The sequence below is a fragment of the Grampus griseus genome (genome assembly GCF_964374135.1).
Source record: "Grampus griseus genome assembly, chromosome: X".
Taxonomy (NCBI): Eukaryota; Metazoa; Chordata; class Mammalia; order Artiodactyla; family Delphinidae; genus Grampus; species Grampus griseus.
Genome location: NC_138999.1, coordinates 38402283 through 38428016, shown reverse-complemented (window position 1 = coordinate 38428016; position 25734 = coordinate 38402283). Strand labels below are relative to the sequence as shown.

Genomic DNA, 25734 nt, shown 5'->3' with positions numbered 1-25734 from the left:
CTTCCTGGCTTTTTAGAAAAGCATTATTTCTGGCTTTTAATCTTGCCTTTGCCCCTCGCTAACTACTTTATCTCACTTACCTCATCTGTAAAATGGGCTGTTGTAAGGTTTAACTGGGAATTACGCATGTAAAATGCTTAGTACGGTGCCTGGTACCAGAAAAGCCCTCATTTACTGTTTGCTATTCCCTCTACTGCTCCTTTCCAGGGAGTCACTGGGGTGCTGGAGGAAGACACCCAATCTGCCATCCTCCCAGCCCCCAAGCTGAACAGCGCACCAGGGATGCTGATGGGAAAATACCGTGCAGCGCAGAAGGCCAAAGGGTGGTGGTTCCGGGCATGGACTCTTGGAGGCCCTAAGTGACCTCTCTGCTCCGGCGTCCGCCCTCCCCAGGTTTGAGCGGCGGAGCTCCGGGCGGGGTCGGGGGCGGTGCGCTCCAACCAGGCCGGCGCGTAGGCGGGCGGGCGGGGCTCCGCGACCCGACGCCCTCGGCCGGCAATATAGCCGCTCGGCTGAGGCGCTGGTGCGCGGGGGCAGCGCAGCGGGCGGGGGCCGCGATCCAGACACCGGAGCAGCTGGCACCGAGGTGGCCCGGAGAGGGACGAGCAACATGAGCAGCAAATGCGACGTGGTCGTGGTGGGGGGCGGCATCTCAGGTCAGTGGCGGCTGCGCGCCCTCCTTCCTCCTCCCGGGCTCCGACAAGTGGCCGCCCAGGGAGGCACGCAGGGCGGCAGTGGGGCGGGGTGCCGCCAGGAGCCCCTAGACCCTCCGTGCGCCCGAGGGGATCTAGAGGGTCCCGAGCGCGCACACGGAATCCTCCCTCGGGGGAAGGATTTGGTGCGCCCCTGGACAGAAGCCGAGGGCTGGAAATGTGTTCAAGGTCTGGGGCTGGACTTTGAACTTTCCCCCGGACAGCTGCCAAGCCTGAGCTAGCTGGAATTTTCAAATCGCGGGGGAAGAAAATGGGCAGGGGACAGAGCCTTACTAGGGGGTGGCATAAAGGTCAGTCACTTTGTTGCAGCCTGACCTGGGCACTCTACATCCTTACGTGGAGCAGGCGCGCACCACTGCGTGTTGTTATTCTGGAACCAGGAAAACGACCTTGAACAGCTCCCAGTTCAGAAAGGATTGGACCCTGGGGCAGTCGATTACCAACGACCCTCCTCACCCTGATTCTTTGTGGTTCCACGATTGCCATGTGTCTGCCTGGGGCTGCAGGGCCTTCTTGTCAAGTGCCTCTTCTCCTCTCATTCCCTCCTCCCCCCACTCAGTGGCGGTGGCCAAGAAGCCCAACAGGGATGGGGACAGAAACTACCCTCTTAGACACGGGGGGAGAAGCAGGGAGAGGGGCCGTGCACACAGCAGGGCCCCCAAAAAAACAGAAGCCAGAAGAGGGATGGGGTCAGTGGGGGAACCCACCCTCTCAGGAGGGTCAGGCGGATCCTATGGGATGGAGTCAGTGGAACTAAGCAATGCTTCCAAAACAGCCTGGCTAACAGACCCCTGGCGATGCTTTGGCCGAACCCGCAGGACCTCCTGGTGCTTGAGCCGTAATTAGGACACCTCCGCAACCCGTGAATGTGTTGGCTAAAATGTGTCCTAACCAGATCTCAGGAGCGGGGCTCCACCTTGTTCCCTGTGGGGCGGGCAGGGCAGAGGTGCTCTGACTCCCTTGTGCCAGGTGAAGAAACCAAGGTGTTGGACGTTGGGTGCTGCTCTTCCACTCCAGCCTACCTCACCTTTGAGTCAGATCTCAGGGGTTACCACTTCTGTCTGCCCGGTTCCTCCTGAGCTCACCCATGCCAGGCTCTGTGGCCGGAGCTGCAGGTACACAGGTACATAAGCACAACAGCATGCTGCGGTAGGCTAAGGCTATATAGATGCCATTGTCTTTCAGTATTTTTGACATCTTCTCTCCTAGAAGAACTTGGACTCAAAATCATATCTACCTAGGTGTTTTAGAAAATATCGCTAGGTGCGCCTCCACGCTGCCTTGCACAGCGCCCCATCTTAGGGAAGCTGAAGCCTCTCTTTCTAGGTCCCCAAAGTCCTTTTCTTGCCCAAACTATGTCTAACGGGTTCAGATTCTTCTGTTTTCCCTCTTATTTTGGCCTTTCTGATTCATACTCCAAACCTTCAAGCTCACTCAAATTATTCATGTTAGACTCATATAGGAAAGATAGATAAGGTTTTAGCTATTTTTTCCAACAGTGATGAATCTCTACTCTGACCCCCAAACTCTCCAAACAAGGGACTGGTGAGTAGATCTGCCTTTTCTCAAGAACCTTACATAGAATAGGCATTGTTCTACATGAGGATAACACCAACTAGTCATAGCTAGGTTACAAGGTTCTTGTGAAAGGTGAGTGAAGCAATGTGTGTGAAAATGGCTTTGCAAAGTCTGACATATGTATGACACAAGGTCTTGCAAGAGTTTTGCTCATTTATTCAAACAGTAGGCATTAGGGCCAGCTGCGGTAGAGGATGCAAAAGTGGGTCACATTGTTCTCGTCCTGGAAGATTTGTCCATTCAGGAAGGGAGGTGAGGTATCCAGGCAAAGACAATACAAGGTAGAAAGCGGCAGGTGTCACAAGAGGGGTCCACTCATTAATTCATTATCCATTCATTCAAGGAACATTTGCTTCCTGTCCCACATCTTATCCCAAAGGGAATGAAAGGTGAATTAGGCAGAGCCATTGCCCCTGGGGTAGTCACACGCTGAGGCAGAAGGCAGAGTCATGAACAAGTAAAACTAATGACCTATGATAGATGCCTTAGTAGCAGGAAGTTCTAGGCAAAGTGCGTGTCCAACTCTGCCTGAGAATATCTGGGCAGACTTCACAGAGGAGGTGACACTTGAAGTCGATCTTAAGGAATGGATAGGAATTCACCAGGAGACTAGATGAAGAAAGTATTTGAAGCTAAAGAGCAGCTTATATAAAATCACAAATATGTGAGATGTTCTCATGCTTAGGAAACATAAGAACTTCAGTGTGGAGTGTTGGGGGGACTTGTGAGAGACCAGGCTACGAAGGTGGGTTGGGAGCCTTGTATGTCATCCCACAAAGATTTAGTTCCTTCTGAGGTCAGTGAACAGCCACTGATGATTTTTCATGCACAGAGTGGCATGTGTCAAGTGACAGGAATATGGTGATGCAAAAAGAAGAGCAGGCTTGGGGGAAAGATGCGACATCTAGAGTTGGAGGTGCTGGGTGAACTCCCAGGGAGAGATGTCTAGCAGCTGGAAGTGCAAGGAACAAGTTGGGCTGACAGAGTTGTGTGACAGAGACATTTTAGTTGAAGCCACTTAAGTCCATGAAATGACCCAAACCAAGAGCAGAAAGAGAAGAGAGGATGCCTGGGACAGAACTGGACAAGGGCGTGCTTCCCTCCTCCACTGGGAGGAAGATATTGCAGTCATTCTTTTTTTCTTTTATAATAATAATCTTTTTTAAAAACTAATTTATTTATTTATTTATTTTTGGCTGCGTTGGGTCTTCATTGCTGCGCGCAGGCTTTCCCTAGTTGCAGGGAGCTGGGCTACTCTTTGTTGCAGTGCGCGGGCTTCTCATTGCAGTGGCTTCTCTTGTTGTGGAGCACAGGCTCTAGGCACACGGGCTTCAGTAGTTGTGGCACGCGGCCTCAGTAGTCGTGGCGCACAGGCTTAGTTACTCCGCAACATGTGGGATCTCCTTGGACCAGGGATTGAACCCTTGTCCCCTGCATTGGTAGGTGGATTCTTAACCACTGAGCCACCAGGGAAGCCCTACAGTCATTCTTTATAGTTTGATGAGAGAGATAGGAAACTGAGAAACTGAAAAACACTTAGTTAACCTCAGATCTTAGCTCAGATGTCATTTCCCCGGGGCAGCCTTCCCAAATCCCTCTAAATGGGATTAGATGCCTTTGTTTAATTTTCCTCTGCCATCTTGTTCTTTTCCATGAGTTTTTCATTGTTCATATATTAATGTCATTTCTTGTTCAATATCTTTCTCCACTAGGCTGTAAGCCTCTGGAGCCCGGGGAGGTGTTTCTTTTTCTCCCTGAGAACCTCTAACCCCAGCTCCAGAGCTCTGCCTGGCCCAGTTAGCACTCAAAATGAGTTGAATTAATGAACTTTAACTTTACACCAACAAAGCAGCAGTTGATTGGATCTGATATTCACATCCATTCACTACCAATTCTTTTGCATGTCCTGCCAAATCATATTGAGAATGGGAAAAGTGGTAAAATCAGAATTTGGGGATTAGTCGGTGACTGACACAGTGGTTTAAAAGAGTCTGAATTAGGGGCTTCTCTGGTGGCACAGTGGTTGAGAGTCTGCCTGCCGATGCAGGGGACACGGGTTTGTGCCCCGGTCCGGGAAGATCCCACGTGCTGCGGAGGGGCTTGGCCCGTGAGCCATGGCCGCTGAGCCTGCACATCCGGAGCCTGTGCTCCGCAACGGGAGAGGTCACAACGGTGAGAGGCCCGCGTACCGCAAAAAAATAAATAAATAAAAATTAAAAAAAATAAAAGAGTCTGAATTAGACTCTGTTTTTTTAACTTTGTTAATTATTAAACTTGGGACATTCTGGTCATTCTGGTCATTCTCTGATAGTTTGCAAAGCTGTCAGCAAATTTTAATCACTCCCTTTGGGATAAACAGGTGTACTGGGGGTACAGCTGGTTAATATGTAACTTTCTTTTTTAGTGTTTGAAAAATTCCAAGGCAACTATAGAACAGCTTTTTGTTTTTGGAAATGTGTGTGGTATATAAATGCACGCCTCCTGAAATCTCTTTCGCCCGAGGAGCAGCTCATCTCTGGAGACTTGGCAGAGTAAATGGCATTTCCCCCATGGGGCTGGACAGCAGCATGTGGTTTCTGTTCCGAGTCTTGGTTTTAAAGTTTGGTTTGGTAGAACCATGGAAACTATCTTTTGCAATTCTGGAATGGCTCTTGCTCAAGCCTCAAAATAAAAGCTAAAAAGGGAAACTTGAAGCAGAAAGGAGAACTTTTTTCCCCCCCCAGGCTTGAGAGAGGAGATCTGGTCATGTGAGGGTGGCAGGCACTTGGCTAAGAGTCTGGAGGAATCAGAGCCAGCTTTCCAAGTGGTAACCAACACTTGGGAGGTGATCTGCGCGGCCAGGAGGGCCAGCTTGTTGCTGGTTGGCAGGAGTGGCCTGGGCGGGGGCGTCAGAGAGGGCTCACGAAGGATCATGAGTTGAGGGACGCAATAGGCAGACGTGGCCTGTATGTTAGTGGCAAAAGCCCCACCTCACCTTTGATGAAGAAAGATGGAGAACTTCCCTGGACTCCTATGACCCACCTGAATGTTCTAAAAAATAGTAATCGGGTAGAAGTGCTTGGAAATTTGTATATCCTGGTCAAGGACAGGATATAGAGAAGCAGTATGGCAATGTTTAAGCAGCATACATCAGACATCAAACAGACTTGTTATGAATCCCACTTCCTACACTTACCTATTGTGTCACCTTAAAATTTCCCTCACCTCTCTGCTCTTCAGCTGCCTTATCTTTATTTTTTTTAATGTATTGTATTTATTTATTTATGGCTGCGTTGGGTCTTTGTTGTTGTGGGCGGGCTTTCTCTAGTTGCGGCGAGCAGGGGCTACTCTTCGTTGTGGTGCGTGGGCTTCTCATCTCGGTGGCTTCTCTTGTTTCGGAGCATGGGCTCTAGGTGCACAGGCTTCAGTAGTTGCGGCATACGGGCTCAGTAGTTGTGGCTCGTGGGCTCTAGAGCACAGGCTCAGTAGTTGTGGCACACGGGCTTAGTTGCTCCACGGCATGTGGGATCTTCCCGGACCAGGGCTCGAACCTGTGTCCCCTGCATTGGCAGGCGGATTCTTAACCAGTGCACCATGAGGGAAGCCCCCAGCTGCCTTATCTTTAAAATGAGACTCCTAATGCCTTTATCGGCAGAGAGGTTGTTGCTAGGATTAGAAAGAATGCACATGAAGGACTGTACACAGCGGTCATTATGGTGTCAGCTTGTACCTTTTGAAAAAGACATCTTTTTTAGCTCCTAGGGTTTTTTAATCTGTGGGAGCAGAGGCAGGCACCTCTGTGTAATCACATCTCCCTCTTTACTAACCAGTCATTTTTCTTGCTGTGAGGCATTTATAAGGTGGCAACAGGATGCAAGGTATATACGCGGGCATGGTTCCGGCCTCATCCTGCCCCACCCCCATCCCTTCATTCCCTCTGGTGCGGAGCCTGAAGAGCTCAGGCTTACCTTGGGCTTCAGAGCCACTAAACCCACTGTGTTCCTCTTCAGAAGACATTTTAAAAGCACTAGATCTGTATCTCATCACTACCCCAGCCTGGCTGTTATTCCGATTCTGTCCTGGTCCTCATTTTCAGCCACCCGACTCCTGTCTTAATTATAAGCAATAGTAAATGGGACTATTATTTATGTCTTTAATAATATTAATTATTTAATAATAATAAAAGAGCCAGCATTTTGCGTGTTGTCTATATGCTAAATTGAGTAACAGTGAGGTGATCCTAGTATTAACATCTGCTGAGCACCAAATGAATTCGAAATCTTCGCGTAGAAATGTGTTCTGTGTTTAGAATTTCTGACGTGTTTATCTCTTAAATATATATTAAAAATAATTGGAGTTTAAGATTTTTCTTTCAGTTTAGCTGCTGACTTTCGTATATCGTCTGAGTTCGTAAATCACATACAAGCCAAGAAAGTAGGGTTGCGAAGCAGCATCCCTGTGACAAGATAATATTCCATGAGTGTGTGTGTGTGTGTGTGTGTGTGTGTGTGTGTGTTAGGGTGTGTACATGCACAGCCACTAGCCATCCCCTCAACCCAAGGTTTGACAGTGGAGTCGACTGGCACACTGCCATTTCAGATCCATTAGTGGTTAGTGGCCATGTTGTCAGCCTGATTAAGAATAATAGCCAAGGTCTACGGTGTGCTTGCCAGATGCCAAGCCCCATTCCAAGCACTTCACATGCATTTTCTCTTTTAACCCTTTAAACTGCTTTTTGAAGTATTATCCCTACTTTCTAGATGAGAAAACTAAGGCATGGAAAGGTTACCAACTTTGCTTAAGGTGGCACAGCTGGTTAGTGGTGAAATCACAATTAACGCCATGCTCTTAACCTCTATGCTCTACCACTGCTGATTTCTTCTGCTCCCAGAGAAAATGTCACTGCAGGAGCAGTTAGTTCCAGCCTCTTAACCTTTGCCCATCATCAGAGCAGCCATTTCCTCTGTAACAATAACTTAGAATTTGTTTTGATACAATTTGTTCACGCTGGAACAATGGAAAAGACATACACACTGAGTAATACAACTGATATGTATGGCATCAAAGTTTGAAAGTCAGCTGGTTTAACAGCTCATACAGCTTAATATTAAAAAAACAAACAACCCAATCCAAAAATGGGCAGAAGACCTAAATAGACATTTCTCCAGAGAAGACATACAGATGGCCAACAGGCACATGAAAAGATGCTCAATACCGCTGATTATTAGAGAAATGCAAATCAAAACTACAATGAGTAGTTGACCTCACACCAGTTAGAATGTCCATCATTAAAGAGTCTACAGACAATTAATGCTGGAGAGGGTATGGAGACACTGTTGATAGGAATGTAAATTGGTACAGCCACTATGGAGAACAGTATGGAGGTTGCTTAAAAAACTAAAAACAGAGTTACCATGTGATCCAGCAATCCCACTCCTGGGCGTATATCCAGAGAAAACGCTAATTCGAAAAGATACATGCACCCCAATGTTCATAGCAGCACTATTTACAATAGCCGAGACATGGAAGCAACCTAAATGTCCATCAACAGATGAATGGATAAAGGTGTGAGATATACATATATATATATATATATATCTTATTCAGCCATAAAAAAGAATGAAAATGCCATTTACAGCAACGTGGATGGACCTAGAGATTATCATACTAAGTGAAGTCAGACAGACAAATATCATATGATATCACTTATATGTGGAATCTAAAAAATGATACAAATGAACTTATTTACAAAACAGAAATAGACTCACAGACATAGAAAACAACTTATGGTTACCAAAGGGGTTAGCGGTGGGGAAGAGATAAATTAGTAGTTTGGGATTAACATATACACACTACTATATATAAAATAGATAACCAACAAAGACCTGCTGTATAGCACAGGGAACTATATTCAATATCTTATAATAACCTATAATGCAAAAGAATCTGAAAAAGAATATATATATGTGTATATATATACATATATATATATATCTGAATCACTTTGCTGTACACCTGAAACTAACATAACATTGTATATTAACTAGGCTTCAATTAAAAAATGGTTAAGAGAGGGCTTCCCTGGTGGCACAGTGGTTAAGAATCCGCCTGCCAATGCAGGGGACATAGGTTTGATCCTTGGTCCGGGAATATCCCACATGCCGCGGAGCAACTAAGCCCGTGCGCCACAACTACTGAGCTTGCGCTCTGGAGCCTGCGAGCCACAACTACTGAGCCCACGTGCCTAGAGCCCGTGCTCCTCAACAAGAGAAGCCACCACAATAAGAAGCCCGTGCACCGCAGCGAAGAGGAGCCCCCACTCACCACAACTAGAGAAAGCCCGTGTGCAGCAACAAAGACCCAATGCAGACGAAAATAAATAAAAAATTAAAAATTTAAAAAATGGTTACAAGAAAAAAGAAAGAAAGAATATACACAGATATATGGATTATCACTGAAAAAGAAATCTGCTTTTTTTTAACATCTTTATTGGAGTATAATCGTTTTACAGAGGTGTGTTAGTTTCTGCTGTATAACAAAATGAATCAGTTATACATATATATATATATATATCCCCATATCTCTTCCCTCTTGCGTCTCCCTCCCACCCTCCCTATCCCACCCCTCTAGGTGGTCACAAAGCAGCGAGCTGATCTCCCTGTGCCATGCAGCTGCTTCCCACTAGCTATCTATTTTACATTTGGTAGTGTATATATGTCCATGCCACTCTCTCACTTTGTCCCAGCTTGCCCTTCCCCTTCCCCGTGTCCTCAAGTCCATTCTCTACATCTGCATCATTATTCCTGTCCTGCCCCTAGGTTCTTCAGAGCCATTTAAAAATCTGCTTTTAAATGCAACTGATAGGGCAAAAAAAAGAGAAAGAAAATCAGCTGTTTTGATGATTTCTGCATTTTTGACAGTAAATACGCAGGTGGCCTCTGACTCAAATTTATCCTATGAACTTGAAGAGATAATTTAGCTTCTAACTTATTTCTCTAATATTTTGGGCCTCAGTAGCCTTTTCATGTTCTATGGACATGGTAAAGTCAGTATAATGTTCCCGTGTCAAGTATTTCTCCAGATATCATTTACCATGTTTAATGTAAATTACCTGTTTAAGCATCTGTGAACCCTCACTTGATCATAGCCTGCTCAAAATCAGGGACTTTGTACAATGTATCTCCCTATCTCTGGTGTTTAGCAAAGAACCCAGCTCACCCTAGCCCCCAGAAATTGATAGAATCCCTTGATCAGGATCGTGGGTCTTCTCAGGCTTTGGACCCAGAGAAGGTAAGCCTTACAACAAGAAATCTGTTGAAAGAATGGACCTAACCTTTCATTTCCTGGAGGAAGCAGGGTAACACAGAAGTTAAATGCAAGGACTCTGGGAGCCTAAGACTTGGGTTCAAATCCTACCTGTGTCCCTAACTATATAGCTTGGGTTAGTAACCTACTTCCACAGCCTCCAGATTTTCACTCATTAAGTGGAGTGATGGTCCTGGGGCTAACTTCTGGAATGCTCAATCAATATTAACTCTGCTGTTTTTACAAAAGTCAGCAGGCAGTACTTAACTGAGGGGATCCTGGAAACGTATAAGATCAAATGCACTTGTAAGTCCAAAAAGTGAGCCAAATTGAGAGGCCCTGTTCAGAATGAGTGTTTTTGTCCCCATAACAGAATACTTTGGAAGTTTGCTGAGGTGAAAAATGCAGCATTACCATTTGGCAAAGGCCCCAAATTTGTTGGGCTTAGCGTTTTAGGACTGTTTCTGAATAAAAGTCATTATTTCCCTTGAGAATGGTATAAAATTCTTTCCTGACTTTGACCATCCAAATCCCGTAAATTCCTCCTGAGCTAAAAAAATGTTTGCTCTAGGGAATTCCCTGGTGGTCCAGTGGTTAGGACTCCATGCTTCCACTTCAGGGGGCACAGGTTCAATCCCTGGTCTGGGATTTCAAGTTCACAAAATGGGTCCATCTTCAGTCTCCTCGGTTAACTCAGTAAACAAAGGCACTACAGAAAACCAAGTTCCTACCCTCAGAAAACTTAAAATGCAATTGGAGACACAAGAGCAGCACATATAGGCAATAAGAAAAGATTAGAAATAATAAATAATTGAGTTCTGGGGCCTTCCCCAGCGGTTCAGTGGTTAAGACTCCGCGCTTCCACTGCAGGGGGGGCGTGTTCGATGCCTGGTCCGGGAACTAAGATCCCACATGCCACGCGGCGTGGTCAAAATGATAATAATAATAATTGAGTTCTGTACTGGGGGAACCCAAGAACTAAGTTAGATAGAGGAAATCACTGAAGACCCCAGGAGTTGGAGAAGTTCTCCTTAAAGGAGTGGAATTTGAACAGTTCCTGAAGAACAGTTAAGGTTTGGGGTCGGTAGAGAAGAAGAGAGAGGCTTTAAAGATGGGAGGAATAATAAAGAGGCAAGTCTAGACTAGTAGGATGGGGAGATAATGGGTAATAAAGTTAGAAGGAGGAGGGCAGTATCAAGCAAGGAAAAGCAAAGTGAGTTGGTTACGTTTTTCTGTGGTTGGAAAGAAGGAAGCATTGACCATTTTTACTATAAAGATAAGATGGGCAGTTGTGTGCCTGATAGGTGAAAGAGGGCAACCCTAGAGCCAGGGCAGCCAAAAGATGGGTAGTAATTCAGGAATAGGTTGAGAGGTGATCAGCTGTGTATAATGGATTGAGTTATCCTGAAGCTCAAGGAAGGTTGCAGGAGAAAGGGAGGGGAGACAAGAATGGAAAGAAGTATTTCAATGGTACACTCTCCTTTTTTCTATTTTGCTGAGAACATGCCCAGAAAAGAAGTATCACAACAAATAGTATTTCCCCCCTGAAGTTTTATAATTGAAATGGAAGGACTTGACTGTATTTTTAAATTTCCTTTTTTTAAAAAATAAGATCAAAGAGGTTTTCTTCCTAAGGGTTGTGACCCAGCTTACTAAATGACAAACACACATCTTGGGCAATCTCAAACACAAACTGAATAGTTCATCCTGTTTTGTAACATAAAAGCTGTCATTGAAACTTGTTGTTTTGTGAGAGAGAGGGCAAAATCAGAAAGCAAGTTCAGGTAGTTTTGGCCTTTCAAATGTTAGTTATGTTACCACAGTCTCCTTTTAATGGCATCTTAAATGTCATGTTCTAGTTAATTTCAACTTCATGTCAGAAGTTTACACTCTTGATCTCATGTCATCTCATCCCTTACCTGGGCCATTTTTCACTCTGGACTCATCATCATCATCAACATTTATCAGAATTCCACAACAGTGAAGGTGTCCTTCTAGGTCCTTAGTTTTATTTGCTCTCCTTCCAGCCTAAATAATCCCCCCTTTTCGTTTACCTTGCAGACATGTCCAATGATTCTTTTATAGTGAATTTGGAATCCTGACCTCATCTTTTGGAATTGGAGCTACTTTTTATTCCTGTGATCCCAGTTGTGTTTCAGTCTTAAATTGTTTCTTTATAATTATGTTTAATTCTATCTCCCTTCTTTGGGTTATTTTCCAGTTGAAGCAACACGCTCTTTGGAAAAGTTTTGTTATCCAACACGGCTCCCTTTCAGATAACTTAGGGTAAAGTGAAGAATTAATAATCAAATTAATAACCAAAGTTCCCTCGAAAATTTTTAGGACGAAAGGCCACTGATGTAAATGAAAGATGAAATCACATTCCTTCTTGGTTATTTACAGCTTAAGGAATTTTTTTGGAGATGTGGGAACATTTTTTTAATAAGGTGAATTGCAGAAATAATATATATTTATTGTGAAAATCTGTAAGTTACAGAAAGAGACAGAAAGAAAATGAAAATCATCTATAATTGATTCCCCCCCTACACACAAAACAGCCACTGTTACTATTGTCACCTATATTTTCTTTTTGCAAACCATCTACTGTATTTACTGCACTCGCTGGTAGTTCTTTTTAAATAAATAACATATTATGAATGTTTAACCATGTCTTAAATGCTCTTCTGCTATACGATCTTGATAACTTTATATTATTTCATCTGATTATATTTATTTACCAATCTTCTATTGCTGAACATTTGTGTTGTTTCCAAATTTCTGCTATTTTAAACAAAGCTATTATGACAATCCTTATACCCAAACCTTTGTGCATAACTCTGATTATTTCTTTAGGAAATTCCTAGAAATAAGTGTTGGGAATCCTTTTAAGGCATTTAGTAATGATTACAAAATTGTCACTCCAAGAAAGTTTCATCAGTTTAAGGTGGAATTTTAATAATGGGCTTCTTAGTTACTTCACTAGGAAACCAGTATTTTTCCCTCTCTGACACAGCACAGAGAAAACCATCATTCTTCACCAGCTCAGTGTTGTAATTTAATGAAATTGTATGTGCTAGGTTTTGTAAATGATCTTTAGTCTTGTAAAATTTCAGTGGTGGCAAGTAATTCTTGCTCTCTACGACATGCAGGCAAACCACTTTTGCAATTAATGCTCTATGCCTACCATGATTTACTAGGTCTTTATATATTTTTATAGCGCTTTATAATTTTTTGAATACCATTATCCTGTGCTTCTAGAAGTTTGAGATCATTAATTAGATAATTCTGTTGCGTTTCAGTGCAGAAAAGAAAAAAGGATAGTCCTGTAGCAAACCATTTTCTATGATTATTTTTACCCGTCTAGATAAGACATGAATATAGCCTTGGTCCACAGTCTATTGTAAAAGCCGATCAACCAGCTGTTTCATGTTTTACATTTTAATTTCCTCTCTAGTTTGCATTCAAATCCTATGATAGATTTTGGTTTATTTAGGAGTCCTATAAGATACAGTTGATTGTTTTCAGAATAGCCCTTTTATGCTATGCCAGTTAAAGAGAAACAGCCCTTGTTAAGTACTGATGATAAGCACACGTAAAGGCATACACTCAAATGAGTTATCCTCATTTCATCAAACATGTTTTCTTATTTTGTTGTTTCTGCAGGGGAGAAAAAGAAGTCAGGTTTGCCCATTCGTTGATTGATTCATTCATTCAATAAACCCTTATCAAGTGCCTTATTTACCAAGCATTGGGCTAGGCGTGGGAATATGCAGATGGGTAATCCATGTTTCCATCTTTGAAGGGTACACCAAGCAGAGGGAGGTGCATGCAGCCACATACAGGTGAATTCTCTGAGGGGTGGTGTGTGCTGAGAAAGATAAGTTCATCTGGTTCTGATGACACAGAGGAGAGGAGGATGGCATCTCACCTCAGGGCCTCAGAGGACCCAAAGGAAGACTTGGTGATAGGATCTATTAGAGAGATAATTAGCCAATTCAAATATTCTGCCATAAAATATAGCGTTAAGTGGTTGAAATTTAAATCTACATTCTAATATACGCATGGCATTGAAATTTCAGGTTTGTTCTTCTTGCCGTTGGCCTTAAAATGGCAGTGTAGTGGATGCTGTAGTGGGCTGCCCAAGCCCCCTTTAGGACAGTTATTCCCCCATCTGCTGAGAGTGTTGGCTGCTGCTTTGTTCACAGCTGAGTCCCTCTCTGGAAATTGCCCTTGACTAGGGGGAGCTGACTTCCTGCAACAGATGTGGGGATATAGAGGCCTGGCCCCCTTGCCTTGCCCCTGGCCATATCAGCTGTGGAGCCCCCTGTAGGATTGACTGAGGCCTGTGTTGTGACTGCATTTCAGTTCAACTTCTTCCTCTGTCCAATCCTGCTTCACTTACATTTTTACCCGTGTTGAACCCTGATAAAGCTTCTATATGCAAATCAGGTTCAGAAGCTTCTTGCCACAGACCCTAATTTAGTCAGACAATAATTGAATAGCATTTTTGTTCTGCACATCACAAGATGTTCTAACCACGAAGCTTCAGTCAGTTGGAGGTGGAGGCCATTAAAGGATTTGGCCCTTTCCAGGATGCAAGATGCTAACAGGGCCGGGGAGGGTGGTAAGCCTCATCAGTTCTGGATAATCTCTCTTAGGTGTCCTGAGAGTCCCTGGAACAGGGGTGGATGGTGGAGGCTGACCACTACACTGGCCCATACAAGCTCTGGGGAATTCAATTCTTCTCTCACCACTCTGTGTGCTGATTTACAGGTGAGATTCATAGGCTCTGATCTGGACTTGCTACAGATGTGGATGTCTTTCTTTATTGGAGAAATTTGTGGCAGTGCAGCCAAGGCATAAATTATGAAGCAGACACCCCTAGTCTGTGAAGACGATTCAGGTCAGGAGCCATCCATCTCTCCCAGGCTACCATTTTGGATCCAGCTCAGATTCTGGGTTATTGGCAAAATGGTGCTGTTGGTGTCAACCTCTGTTCTTCCCCTAATACTACAACCATTTCATGCAGCTTCCTGTAGGATTTCTTATAGGGAATTGTAGATACTGAAAGTGATTCTAGAAATGGATGATGGAATCCCAGAAGGAGAAGAGAGAAAGTGAGGCTGTGAGGGAGCTGTTGGTAGGATTTGAGTGGAAAGGTTCATAGATCGAGGGTCTTGGGTTAAAGGACATTCATGTGAGATGGATTTGAACGAGTGAACTAGAAGGATAGACGATCGTGATTGCAAGGGAGGGTGCTGTAGAGTTTGGACAGGTAACCTTTTGACTGTATTTCTTGGAAATGACCATTAATAGCATTTAAATGAGTTGCAACATTTTGAATCACCATGTCCAGAGATAGTATTCTCTGTGTGATTCACCAAACAATTTAAAGGCCAGAAAAATGAATGCCTTTTAAAAAAAATAGTAATCTGCTCTTGGTTTTACAACTGGGCAGAGGACACAGCTATTCATTAAGTCCAAGTTTAGGGATGACTTAAGTCTAAATTTAGGGAAGGCCCATCTGCTGGATTGAGAAAGGCAGGAATCCTGTGCTTTGGGTCCTGAAGATTCTAAGCAGAGGTCTTTGTTCAAACTGCATGCACATCACTGAAAGGATAACCCCCTCAAATGCTGACTTGTGTGTGACTGATGGACACAGAATAGGGAGGGGACCCAAAGCAAGGTGCCCAAGGTCTGGCAGTGCAGAGCAACAGGGAGACAAAGAAAGACTTTCCCTACGAGCTTACTTATTTGAAGATGATTGGAAAAGCATGGAAAAAGGCAAGGGCTATATATAATTCAGCATTACATAAAGTCCAATAGGAACAACACATTGTCACATTCCACGGCAAAACAGAGAGAGGAGAGAGAGAGAGCCGGTCCTTCCCATGCCCCGCCAAACCAAAGATTATAGAGCTAGACTGTTAGTATCATGATGACATTGACACTTTGAGGATTCTGTTCTCTGATGGAAAAAGATGAAGCACATTACTTATGGAAATGTCTGTAAAAGGAAATTGTGGGCTAGTTTTTAATCCTGTGATTCAGCCTCTTCTGTTTACTATCTACTGAGAAATCTTGTCTGGCAGCATGCCAATCTTTCTGTCCATCTGCTGCTAGCCTTTGATTGAGAAAACATTGAGGGCCTTCTACGTGCCAGGTGCTAGGAATGAACAATCAGGAGACAGTTCCAGTTTAACACAGGCGCGCACACACAAGGAATCACGTTAAATTACATTTCTTGTGCCTGTTTATTGTTGATGCATGCACAAAAATGTCCCTTTTCAATGAAAGAAACCTCTGTGTACCTTTCAAGAGATCACCCTTGGACCAAGTTAGAATAGATGCTAAGATAACTTTGGTTTGGGTTTCCAGGTGTTGTGTCCTCTGTTACCTTTTTTAGTCTTACTCATAGATGGTGTGATACTTCTGGGCTTAGGAGGGGTACGGAGAACATCACAAATGCCTTTTCTGTTGTCAGAAATCGGGTTGCATGCGGGAACGGCCACAATCTGAAAGGAAATCACATGGGTCGCCCTAGTCGATAAAAGGCAGAACATCCAAAATACACTGCCTGTGATCTGCTTTTCTCCCCTTGTTCCTTTCTCTCTGATTTCGTGAAGAATATGTCCAGAGGGAAATGAGTTTTCTGTAGATAAATCAGTCTGCTGGTCCACAATATTGCGCTTCCAGTGGACAGGTCTGAGAAATGCGGAAAAGTACAAAGAGGTTGAGCTGACTGCAAGGTAGGCGAGGCAAAAACATTTTATGTGCAAAAGAAAAATCATCTGGGGCTTATGCTTGCTTTATTTCTGGACTTTATTTGTGAACAGAATACTATGAGAAGCTGATGGAAATGAGAGAGCATTTTTTTTCTCCTGTGTTCTTTTAAAAGGTGTATTTCAGTAAACAGATATTTTTTAAATATGGCTTCCTTTCCCATAGATGAATTCCTTTGACAGGAATTTATAGGTTTAAAGATTGCATGAGAGCAAGTTTAAAACCAATCTCTAAAATTCAAAGCATTAGTGAATTGTAAATTTCCAATGAATATATGTGTGTGTTAAGATATTTGAATACTTTTTCATAGAAAAATAGGGGTTTTTAAAAGTATGAGCAATTAGAATTTAAACCACTCTTCAAATCATGCATTCTATATATAAATTCTTGGCATTATTTTTCAATATTTTTTAAATACAATGGATGAAGACCTCAATGACAATGAAAAGTGATGCCTGCATTTTTCAAGTTACAAGTAATTTGTAAAGTGAGAGCTTATTCAATCTTGCCACTAAAACCTTTGCATCTGTGTGAAGAACACGTGCAAAATATAGTAACAAAAATACAGTATCTGCCTGGTATTTCTAAAGGACCTTGGTTACATATAATTCCGTAAATATAAGAAAGGCAATATTAGGGGTTTTTTCCCTCCACAAATATATCCTTCCTATAAGGTGGTATGTGCAGTATTGATTTGTACAATTTTACATGAAGCGGAAAGTCAGAAATAGATGGAGCGTGGAAACACATTGAAAGCTTTTATTTCTCTCACACTGTTACTTGTCTGGTTGAGTATTGTTTCCTCTGTCTGGCATCTGAGCCTTGTGGTACAGCACAGTATAAGGGTGTTTGGGTCCTATAACCTGTTATTTAACTAATACTGTTTTCTAGAAGAATTCCCACTAAGATTTTTCAGCTTCTCGTGCTATGTGTTAACCAGGCATTTTAAACCATCACTTCTCATCACTCCCATGATCCCACCGTTTCATGCTTCCCTCCTCTTTCTCTAGCTGCTCCTTCAGCCTCCTGTGCCAGCACCTACACGCTTCACCTCCAGTGTTCCCTGTTTTGGGAAACAGAATCACCTTCAGACCAGTTTTCAAGTCAAGACCCTTGACACTGGTAGCAGACATTGGAGGGGTCCCGCCATCTCCCCTCGGCACCCATTCCCATATACAGGGACCTACGGCTACTGAGTGCTGCAAGTCTATGCCTGAGGACTTTCTCTGGCCACTGGAACCCATAAGGGCTTCCACTCAGGACAGGCCAGCAGTGGGGCGGGGTTAATGCCCCCAGGAACAGCCGTCTTCCTAAGACTGACATGATCAACCAATCCCCTCTTAGTTGGAATCACTAAGGTATGTTCTGCACAGTCTCCCAGAGGTCTCGAGTGGGATCAAGCCCCAGTTGCCCACAATAACAGCCTGCTAGATGCTGTGTCTTTACTGCCTACCTTCCCTTCCTTGTTTCATCTCCCCAGAGTCCTACCGGGGCTTCTTTTAGGTCACCTCCCAAATAAACTAGTGGCATCCAACTCCTTGTTTCAGGGTCTGCTTTTGGATATTAGATACTTTCTTCTTTTCTTATTCCTAAAGTCCTAGTTGCAAAATATAGCTTGGATCTGTCCACCTCACCGTCTCCGTGTCCCTCCAGACCTGGGGTTCCACACGTGGGACTGCTATAGTTCTGAGTCTGCTCGTTTAAGTCCCGTCATTTGGTCCAGCCCTTCTCCAGTCCACTCTTTTTCTTTTTCCTTTTTTTACTGTGAAAAAATATATATGTAACGTAAAATTTACCATTTTAAGTGTACAATTCAGTAGCAGTAAGTACATCTATATTGTTGTGCAGCCGTCACCACCATCCATCTCCAGAATTTTGTCATCAACCTAAATTGAAACTCTGTCCCCATTCCTCTCTCCGCTCAACCCCTGGTAACCTCCATACTACTTCCTGCCTCTATGAATTTGACTACTCGGGAACTTCATATAAGTGGAATCATACACTATCTGTCCTTTTGTGTCTGTCTTCTTTCACTTGGCATAATGTCCTCAAGGTTCATCCATCCAGTCCTTTCTTACACTAAAGGAAGAATAATTTGTTTTTAGTGGGGAAAGCACAAATTTGATGTTTCTAAGTTACAAAAATTTATTGTCAGAAGTGATGTAAACAAAGTTGTTCAAAGACAAAAGCTAACTACCCATCGGCCTTTATCCCATCCCAACCCTTCTGAGGTGACTTGTGTTGACAGCCTGGCACGTATCCTTCCAGACTTTTCTCCTGGAAGGATCGTCTTTCTAAAATATAAATCTCATGAGGTTACTTGTGTGCTTCAGACCCTTTAGCAAGCTTCCATTAAGCCCAAGATCAAGTCCGAAATGATGACTGTGGCCCAGACACACTGCAGACCTGAGCCCTCCCTACAATGGAAGCCCAATCTCCCATGACTTCTTCTGTTCACTGTGTAGCCACACTGGCCCACCTTCAACTTCTCAAATAATCTACCATGTTCTCTATGGTCTCTGGCCTTTGCACTTGCTCTTCATGTGGATCTCTTCCTAGCTCTCCTACTGTTACTGAAAGTGGGGTCTGGCTGCTCACCTCTCGAAAGCCAGTAAAGAGGTAAGGTTGGTGGAAAGGAAAGTTTGCTTTATGTCGGAGGCCGGCAAGCAGGGGTGGGAGGGAAGGGCAGAGTCCTGTCCAAAGGCCGACTCCCCCACCACTGACAATCAGGGGGCAAGAACTTTTATAAGCCGAGGGAGGGGGCCACATGCAGAAACAGCACAGTCAGCTCTGACAGTCATCTTGAAATTGGTCATGCGGTGGTCTGACCAGTGTGGTCTTGATTGTTTTAAGTACAGTTAGTCTTTAGTTCCAAGGTCGGTTTGTTCATATATCTTTGAGGCCAGCTCTCAGAATTGTGGCTGCTTATGTCATGGCTCCAGTCTGGTCATCATGTGGTTAACTTCTTCCACCTGTTGGGGGTTTGGTATCTATAAGACAGCTCAAAAAATATGGCTCTGAATATTATCTATAGCCCTTGAGGAGGAACTTTAAAGGTCCTTGACTATTTTTAGTGACTAAACTATTATTAGTTAGTCTTGTTGGACTGTTTTCCTTTGTTTCTGCATTTTCTCACTTCTCTGACTAAACTTATTCTTTGGCTAAAGTTTTTCCACAGACAAAAGGCAGGTCGAGGACATGGGGGTCATGGACCATGGGGTCCTGCTCCGTTTTCCTCCTTCCTACCTACGACTTTGGTGACTCTTGATCATCTTTCAGAGTTTATTTTAAAACTTACTTTTTAGGGGGAGGGTCTCCTTATCTGATAGCTTTTCCCACAAACTACACTGCACCCCCAGTTCTTCCTTCCTGTGGCACCTTGTCTTATACCTTTCCTGCCCTCCCTGGGATAAACTCCAGGAGTGCAGACACTCTGTCTTTTTCACCACCTAGCACAGTGCTTGCACCTAATAAGTTCACAGTAAATATTGATTGGCTAATTAAGCCTTTCTTTGAGAACCAAATTTAGAACTTTGGGTTTTAAATTTCATTTGGACCCCTCTGTGTTATCCCTCTTTTCTGAGTTACTTTAATGTAGTTATTATGATGGGTTAGTAACTATTTTTTCCCCAAGTAACAGGGTTCATTTTTTTCCAGTTATACATATATGTGTATCTATTCTTTTTCAAGTTCTTTTCCCATTTAGGTTATTACAGAATATTGAGCAGAGTTCCCTGTGCTAGATAGTAGGTCCTTGTTGGTTCTCTATTTGAAATATAGCAGTCTGTACGTGTCAGTCCCAAACTCCCAATCTATCCCTCACCCCATCCTTCCCCCTGTAACTGTAAGTTCGTTCTGTAAGTCTGTGAGTCTGTTTCTGTTTTATAGACAAATTCATTTGTATCATTTTTTTTAGATTCCTCACATAAACGCTATCATATGATGTTTGTCTTTCTCTGTCTGACTTCACTTAGTATGATAATCTCCAGGTCCATCCATGTTGCTGCAAATGGCATTACTACATTCTTTTTAGTGGGTAAATAATATTCCATTCTATACATGTACCACATCTTCTTTATCAATTCATCTGTCAATGGACATTTAAGTTGCTTCCATGTCTTGGCTATTGTAAACAGTGCTGCAGTGAACATTGGGGTGCATGTATCCTTTCGAACCATGGTTTTCTCTGTATATGTGTCCAGGAGTGGGATTGCTGGAACATACGGTAGTTCTATTTTTAGTTTCTTAAGGACCCTCCATACTGTTCTCCATAGTGGCTATACCAATTTACATTCCCACCAGCGGTGTAGGAGGGTTCCCTTTACTCACACCCTCTCCAGCATTTATTGTTCGTAGATTTTTTGATGATGGCCATTCTGACTGGTGTGAGGTGATACCTCATTGTAGTTCTGATTTGCATTTCTCTAATAATTAGCGATGTTGAGCATCTTTTCATGTGCCTCTTGGTCATCTGTATATCTTTTGGGGAGAAATGTCTGTTTAGCTCTTCTGATGATTGGTTAGTAACTATTAAACCACCTAGTTGGCTGGCAAAATTATATTTTTAATGAAGGGAATGTCCTCGTTTTCCCTGAGTCTTCTTGTCCCATTTTCAACATCCATGTGCTCAGCACTTATTTGATGACAGCTATGACTCTAATCTACCATAATATAGGCCACAGTCCCTTATCTGCAATTCCCAAACACCCAGAGCTCTGAAAATTGAAAGTATTTTCAGGAGCTTTCAGTAAGAGCTGACCAGAACTGATGTGTCTGGTTTGCTATTAGTCATATGTTTTACTGCAGACATAATAATGCAGGTGATCTCAGAGTGGTTGTCCCAGTTGTCATTAGGACTATTACATAATATACACCTACGTACTGTTTTGTCACTCTAAAATCTGAAAAATTCGAAGTTCTGAAATGCATTTGGTTCCCAGAGTTTCAGAACAGGCCCATCTTTAAAAATATAAACTAGGGGGCTTCCCTGGTGGTGCAGTGGTTAAGAATCTGCCTGCCAGTGCAGGGGACACGGGTTCGAGCCCTGGTCTGGGAAGATCTCACATGCTGCAGAGCAGCTAAGCCCGTGCGCCACAACTACTGAGCCTGGGCTCTAGAGCCCTCATTCCACAACTGCTAAGCCCGTGTGCCACAACTACTGAAGCCCTCCCACGGGCCTAGAGCCCGTGCTCCGCAACAAGAGAAGCCACCGCAATGAAAAGCCTGTGCATAGTAACGAAGAGTAGCCCCCACTCGCCGCAACTAGAGAAAGCTCTCATGCAGGAACGAAGACCCAATGCAGCCAAAAATAAATAATAAATTAATTAATTTAAAAATATATATATAAACTAGGAGGATGGTATACTTTGGAAAATATAATACCAAAAATGAAACAGTCATACATTTATTCTGTTCATCGTGAGGTTTTAGTTTGTTAGTTGGTGGGTTTTTGCTAAGGAACACAATTAGTTCATCGTTCTCAGAAACGACCTGAGTATTCCCACCAAACTTTTCAGCAAGAATTCAACATGTAGGAGTACCAACAAAGTTTCCAATTTTAAGCTTTCAGTACTTTGGTGGCAGTGCTTCCATGGCGTCTGCTGTTCTGTCCCTCTGAGTAGGGCCATCATGCTAACTGAACCCCAGAGGACAGTAGGGTTCCCTACTCACCAAAACTTGGCTGACTCTGGAACCTTCCATCTGCTAGTCTCTGCCAGCTCTAGTGTCCCTGCTCTGATCCCCTGAAGCCCTTGCTGCTGTTTCCATGGACTGGACACGCTGCAGTCGCCCCATCCACAGCACTGCACTGGGAGGTGCTCCTTCTACACCTGTAGGCTGAGGTCTCAGAATCCTCTGGTTGGAACCCCAGGGAAGACAGTGGCTCCAGAGACCCCTGCTCCAAAGGCCACCACATTTCCCATGCAGCCTGGTATGTAAAGATGGGCTGTAGTTATTATGGCAGTTGAAGGAAACTCGGCATTATTTGTAAAACCGAGTCAACAAGATCTAATTCTAAATCTATTTCTGTTTTTTCTTTTAATAACTTGACCAATTATCATCATTCTAGATCTTTCTAGTGGGGCAAGATATGGCTATTGTTTGAGAAGGGAAGAAAGGGTAGCATGTATCTTGGCTTGGGTTCCCCTAGAAGCTGACCCTAAGACAGAATGTGAGTGCAAGTCATTTATTTGGGAAGTGATCCCAGCAAACCCCAGAGGGGTTTGGAAGCCTAGAGGAGGTAAGGAAGTCAAAAAGGATGAATTTTCAAGCCTGTTTCCACTGTGAGTGACTGGAGCTCAATCCTGCTGGGGACCCCGGGGGAGACAGTGGAGGATACTCCTCATTTATCCCCACTGAGTTGTGAGGCAGAGTCAGTCAGGGGCTTAAGTAGGAACGAATGAGGAGGGGACGTAGGGGGGTGGGGCATGGACAACACCTGTTACAACATCTTTCATTAAAACCTCAACATAACTTTAAAAAGGAATGATAATAATTGTAAACCTTATCGAGTTCTAAAATTTCATCTTCTTAAAGTTTTTAAATGACAGCTTCGTTGATATGTACAATTCACATACCATACAATTCACTCACTTCCAGTGTACAGTGTAATGGTTTTTAATATATTCACAGGGTTGTGTAATCATGACCCCAATGTAACTTTTGAGTTTTTTTGGCCCCACAAAAGGAAACCCTGCACCCATTTGCAGTCATTCTCCATTCCCCATCACCACCACCACCATCACTACCCGCCTACCCTCAGCCCCTGGCAACCACTAATCTACTTTCTATCTCTAGATATTTGCTTGTTCTGAACATTTCATATAGATGGAATCATACCATAAATGACTTTTATGTCTGGCTTCTTTCACTCGGCATAATGTTTTCAAGGCTTATCCACATTGTAGCATGTATGAATACTTCATTCCTTTTTATGGCTGAATAATATTTCATTGTATGGATAGACCACATTTTGTTTATCTCTTCATTAGTTGATGGACATTTGGGTTGTTTCCACTTTGGGGCTATCGTGGATAGTGATAGTGCTGCTATGAACATTCATGTACAAATTTCTGTGTGGACATATGTTTTCATTTCTCTTGGTTAGATACCTAGGAGTGGAATCGCTGGGTCATATGGTAACTCTATGCTTAACCATTTGAGAATCATTTTCCTAAGATTTTTTAAAATTTATATAATATATATAATTTATAATGTATATAATTTAACATATATATAATATATATAACATATATATATTATATATATAACGTGTTAACTTCTGCTGTACAGCAAAGTGATTCAGTTATATATTCTTTTTCATATTCTTTTCCATTATGGTTTATCACAGGATATTGAATATGTTTCTCTGTGCTGTATATACGGTAGGACCTTGTTGTTTATCCATTCTATGTATAATAGTTTGCCTCTGCTAATCCCAAACTCCCAATCCATCCCTCCCCTACCCCCCTTGGCAACCACAGGTCTGTTCTCTATACCTAAGATTTTAAAATGTCATCTCCAGTGATTTTCTGGATACCACGTAGTGGATGCACCTAGAAAGATGGTATTTTGTGTTGCCTTCTGGGAAGAGAAGTTGACTGTATTAGTCCAGGAAACTGGAAGGAGACAGGAGGGGCTTGACCAGCTAAGCTGCCTGCTTCTCCCGTATGCTTTTCCCAGATGGTTGGGACTGGAAGAGATAGATCCTTGGGGCAAAATGCCCCAACATTCACAGGAAAACCCTGACCAAAGAAAATACTTACTGGTGTATTTAAGTATATGCTTATATATAAAATGTGTATATTTACATGAATATATTTATGTGTATATTTAAGTATTATATTTAACATATAATAAGTATTTTCCTTAGTAGCAATTTTCCTATGAACGTTGGGGCATTTTAGTTGGCCTGTGAGCCTGGAATACAGATCTTGATGCCAAATTCAATCCCTTAATGGGTGAGCGATAATTGCATTGTATTCGTCAGTTTAGAAAGCACAATATAAACAATGTCATTAAGTTCCAAAATTTACAGGGTAATCTAATAAAGATGTATTGGTGGTGTTCAAAGAAAAAGCAATTAAGGGAAACAGCTCCTGAGCCTTGAAAAAATAATGTACATCCTTCGCTCTTTTCCCCACTGTCATCATTAGGTTGTAATTGAAGTAAATTTCATAAAATTTCAAGTAGTTGAGTTTATTTTTATTAGATTTGATATACAGCTTTGGGAAAGCACTTTTGTCAATTTACTTGCATACAATTTTTTTCTGAAATAGGGAAGGTTAGTGACAATATAAAGGCAGATAGACTGATTTACAGAGAAGTTTTGCAATTATGTAACTCTAAGTGCTTAATTTTAGGTCTCTAAAAAGTATAAATTTATAACAAAAAGTCAATCATTTATACAATGAATCCTGGAAATAGCCCAGTAAATGAAACTACTCATCACAACTAATAATTTTTTTTTACTAATTCTGGATGAATTATTTTCATAAGTTTATTTTCAAGTCTTATCATCCAAAGACAACCACTCTTAACATTTGGGTATATTTTATTTCAACCTTTTTTCATGCATTTGTTTGTTTTCTCTGTGTGTGTGTGTCACACATTTATATTTATAGTCATAGAACAAACACAATTTTATATCTTTTCACCTGATATTAAAACATAAGCATTTTCCACATTATTACAGTCTTTATGAACACAATTTAATATCAAATAAGCTTACCATAGCTTACTTAACTGATACCAGATTATTGGACATTATGTATTATGTGTGTGCACTGTTATTATAAACGACGCTGCACTAAAGACCTTTAGGAATGATATTTTTTCCACATTTGATATTATTTCTTGGAATTGAATCATAAAGTAATAATTTCCGATTTAAAGATATGGATACTTTAAAGTTTTTGACAGATACTGCCAAATTGCTTCTCTCAAATGTTTTACCAATTACTATTCTAGCCAGCTTTGTTTCATCACATTGTTGACAGCCTTTAATATCATCCTTTTTTTACAATCTTTCTCAGATTGCAAGTGAAAATGGTATTTCTCAGTTTCTCAAATTGAGAGGTGAAAATGGTTGTTTTTAATTACTAGAAAGTTGAACATTTTTCTTGTGTGTATTAGTCAATTACATTTTCTGGGAGGGCTATTTTTATTTCTTTTTTTTCTTCATTTGTGGTTAGAATCTGGGGTGGAATCTATTCTTCTTTTTGAATAAACCAGTATTTACATATATGTTTCTTGGTTACAGTTAAAAACTTTAACCAAGATGTTTAAATGCTCTTTGAGAACGATTATGCCCTTCTAATACAGGTAGTCTTCTGTGAGCTTCTCGACCCCTTCCAATGTACAGATTTCACACCCAGGT

At 42.4% G+C, this 25734-nt stretch overlaps 1 protein-coding gene across 1 annotated transcript in view; it reads left to right on the top strand.

Moving 5' to 3' along the window:
• The first annotated feature begins 473 nt into the window (after window positions 1-473).
• MAOB (monoamine oxidase B) overlaps window positions 474-25734 on the top strand; it is a 110900-nt gene continuing 85639 nt past the window's right edge. Inside the window, exon 1 of the mRNA XM_082681444.1 lies at window positions 474-656. Coding sequence (XP_082537570.1) covers window positions 611-656 — 46 coding nt within the window. The 5' untranslated portion in view covers window positions 474-610. The remainder of the gene's footprint in view (window positions 657-25734) is intronic.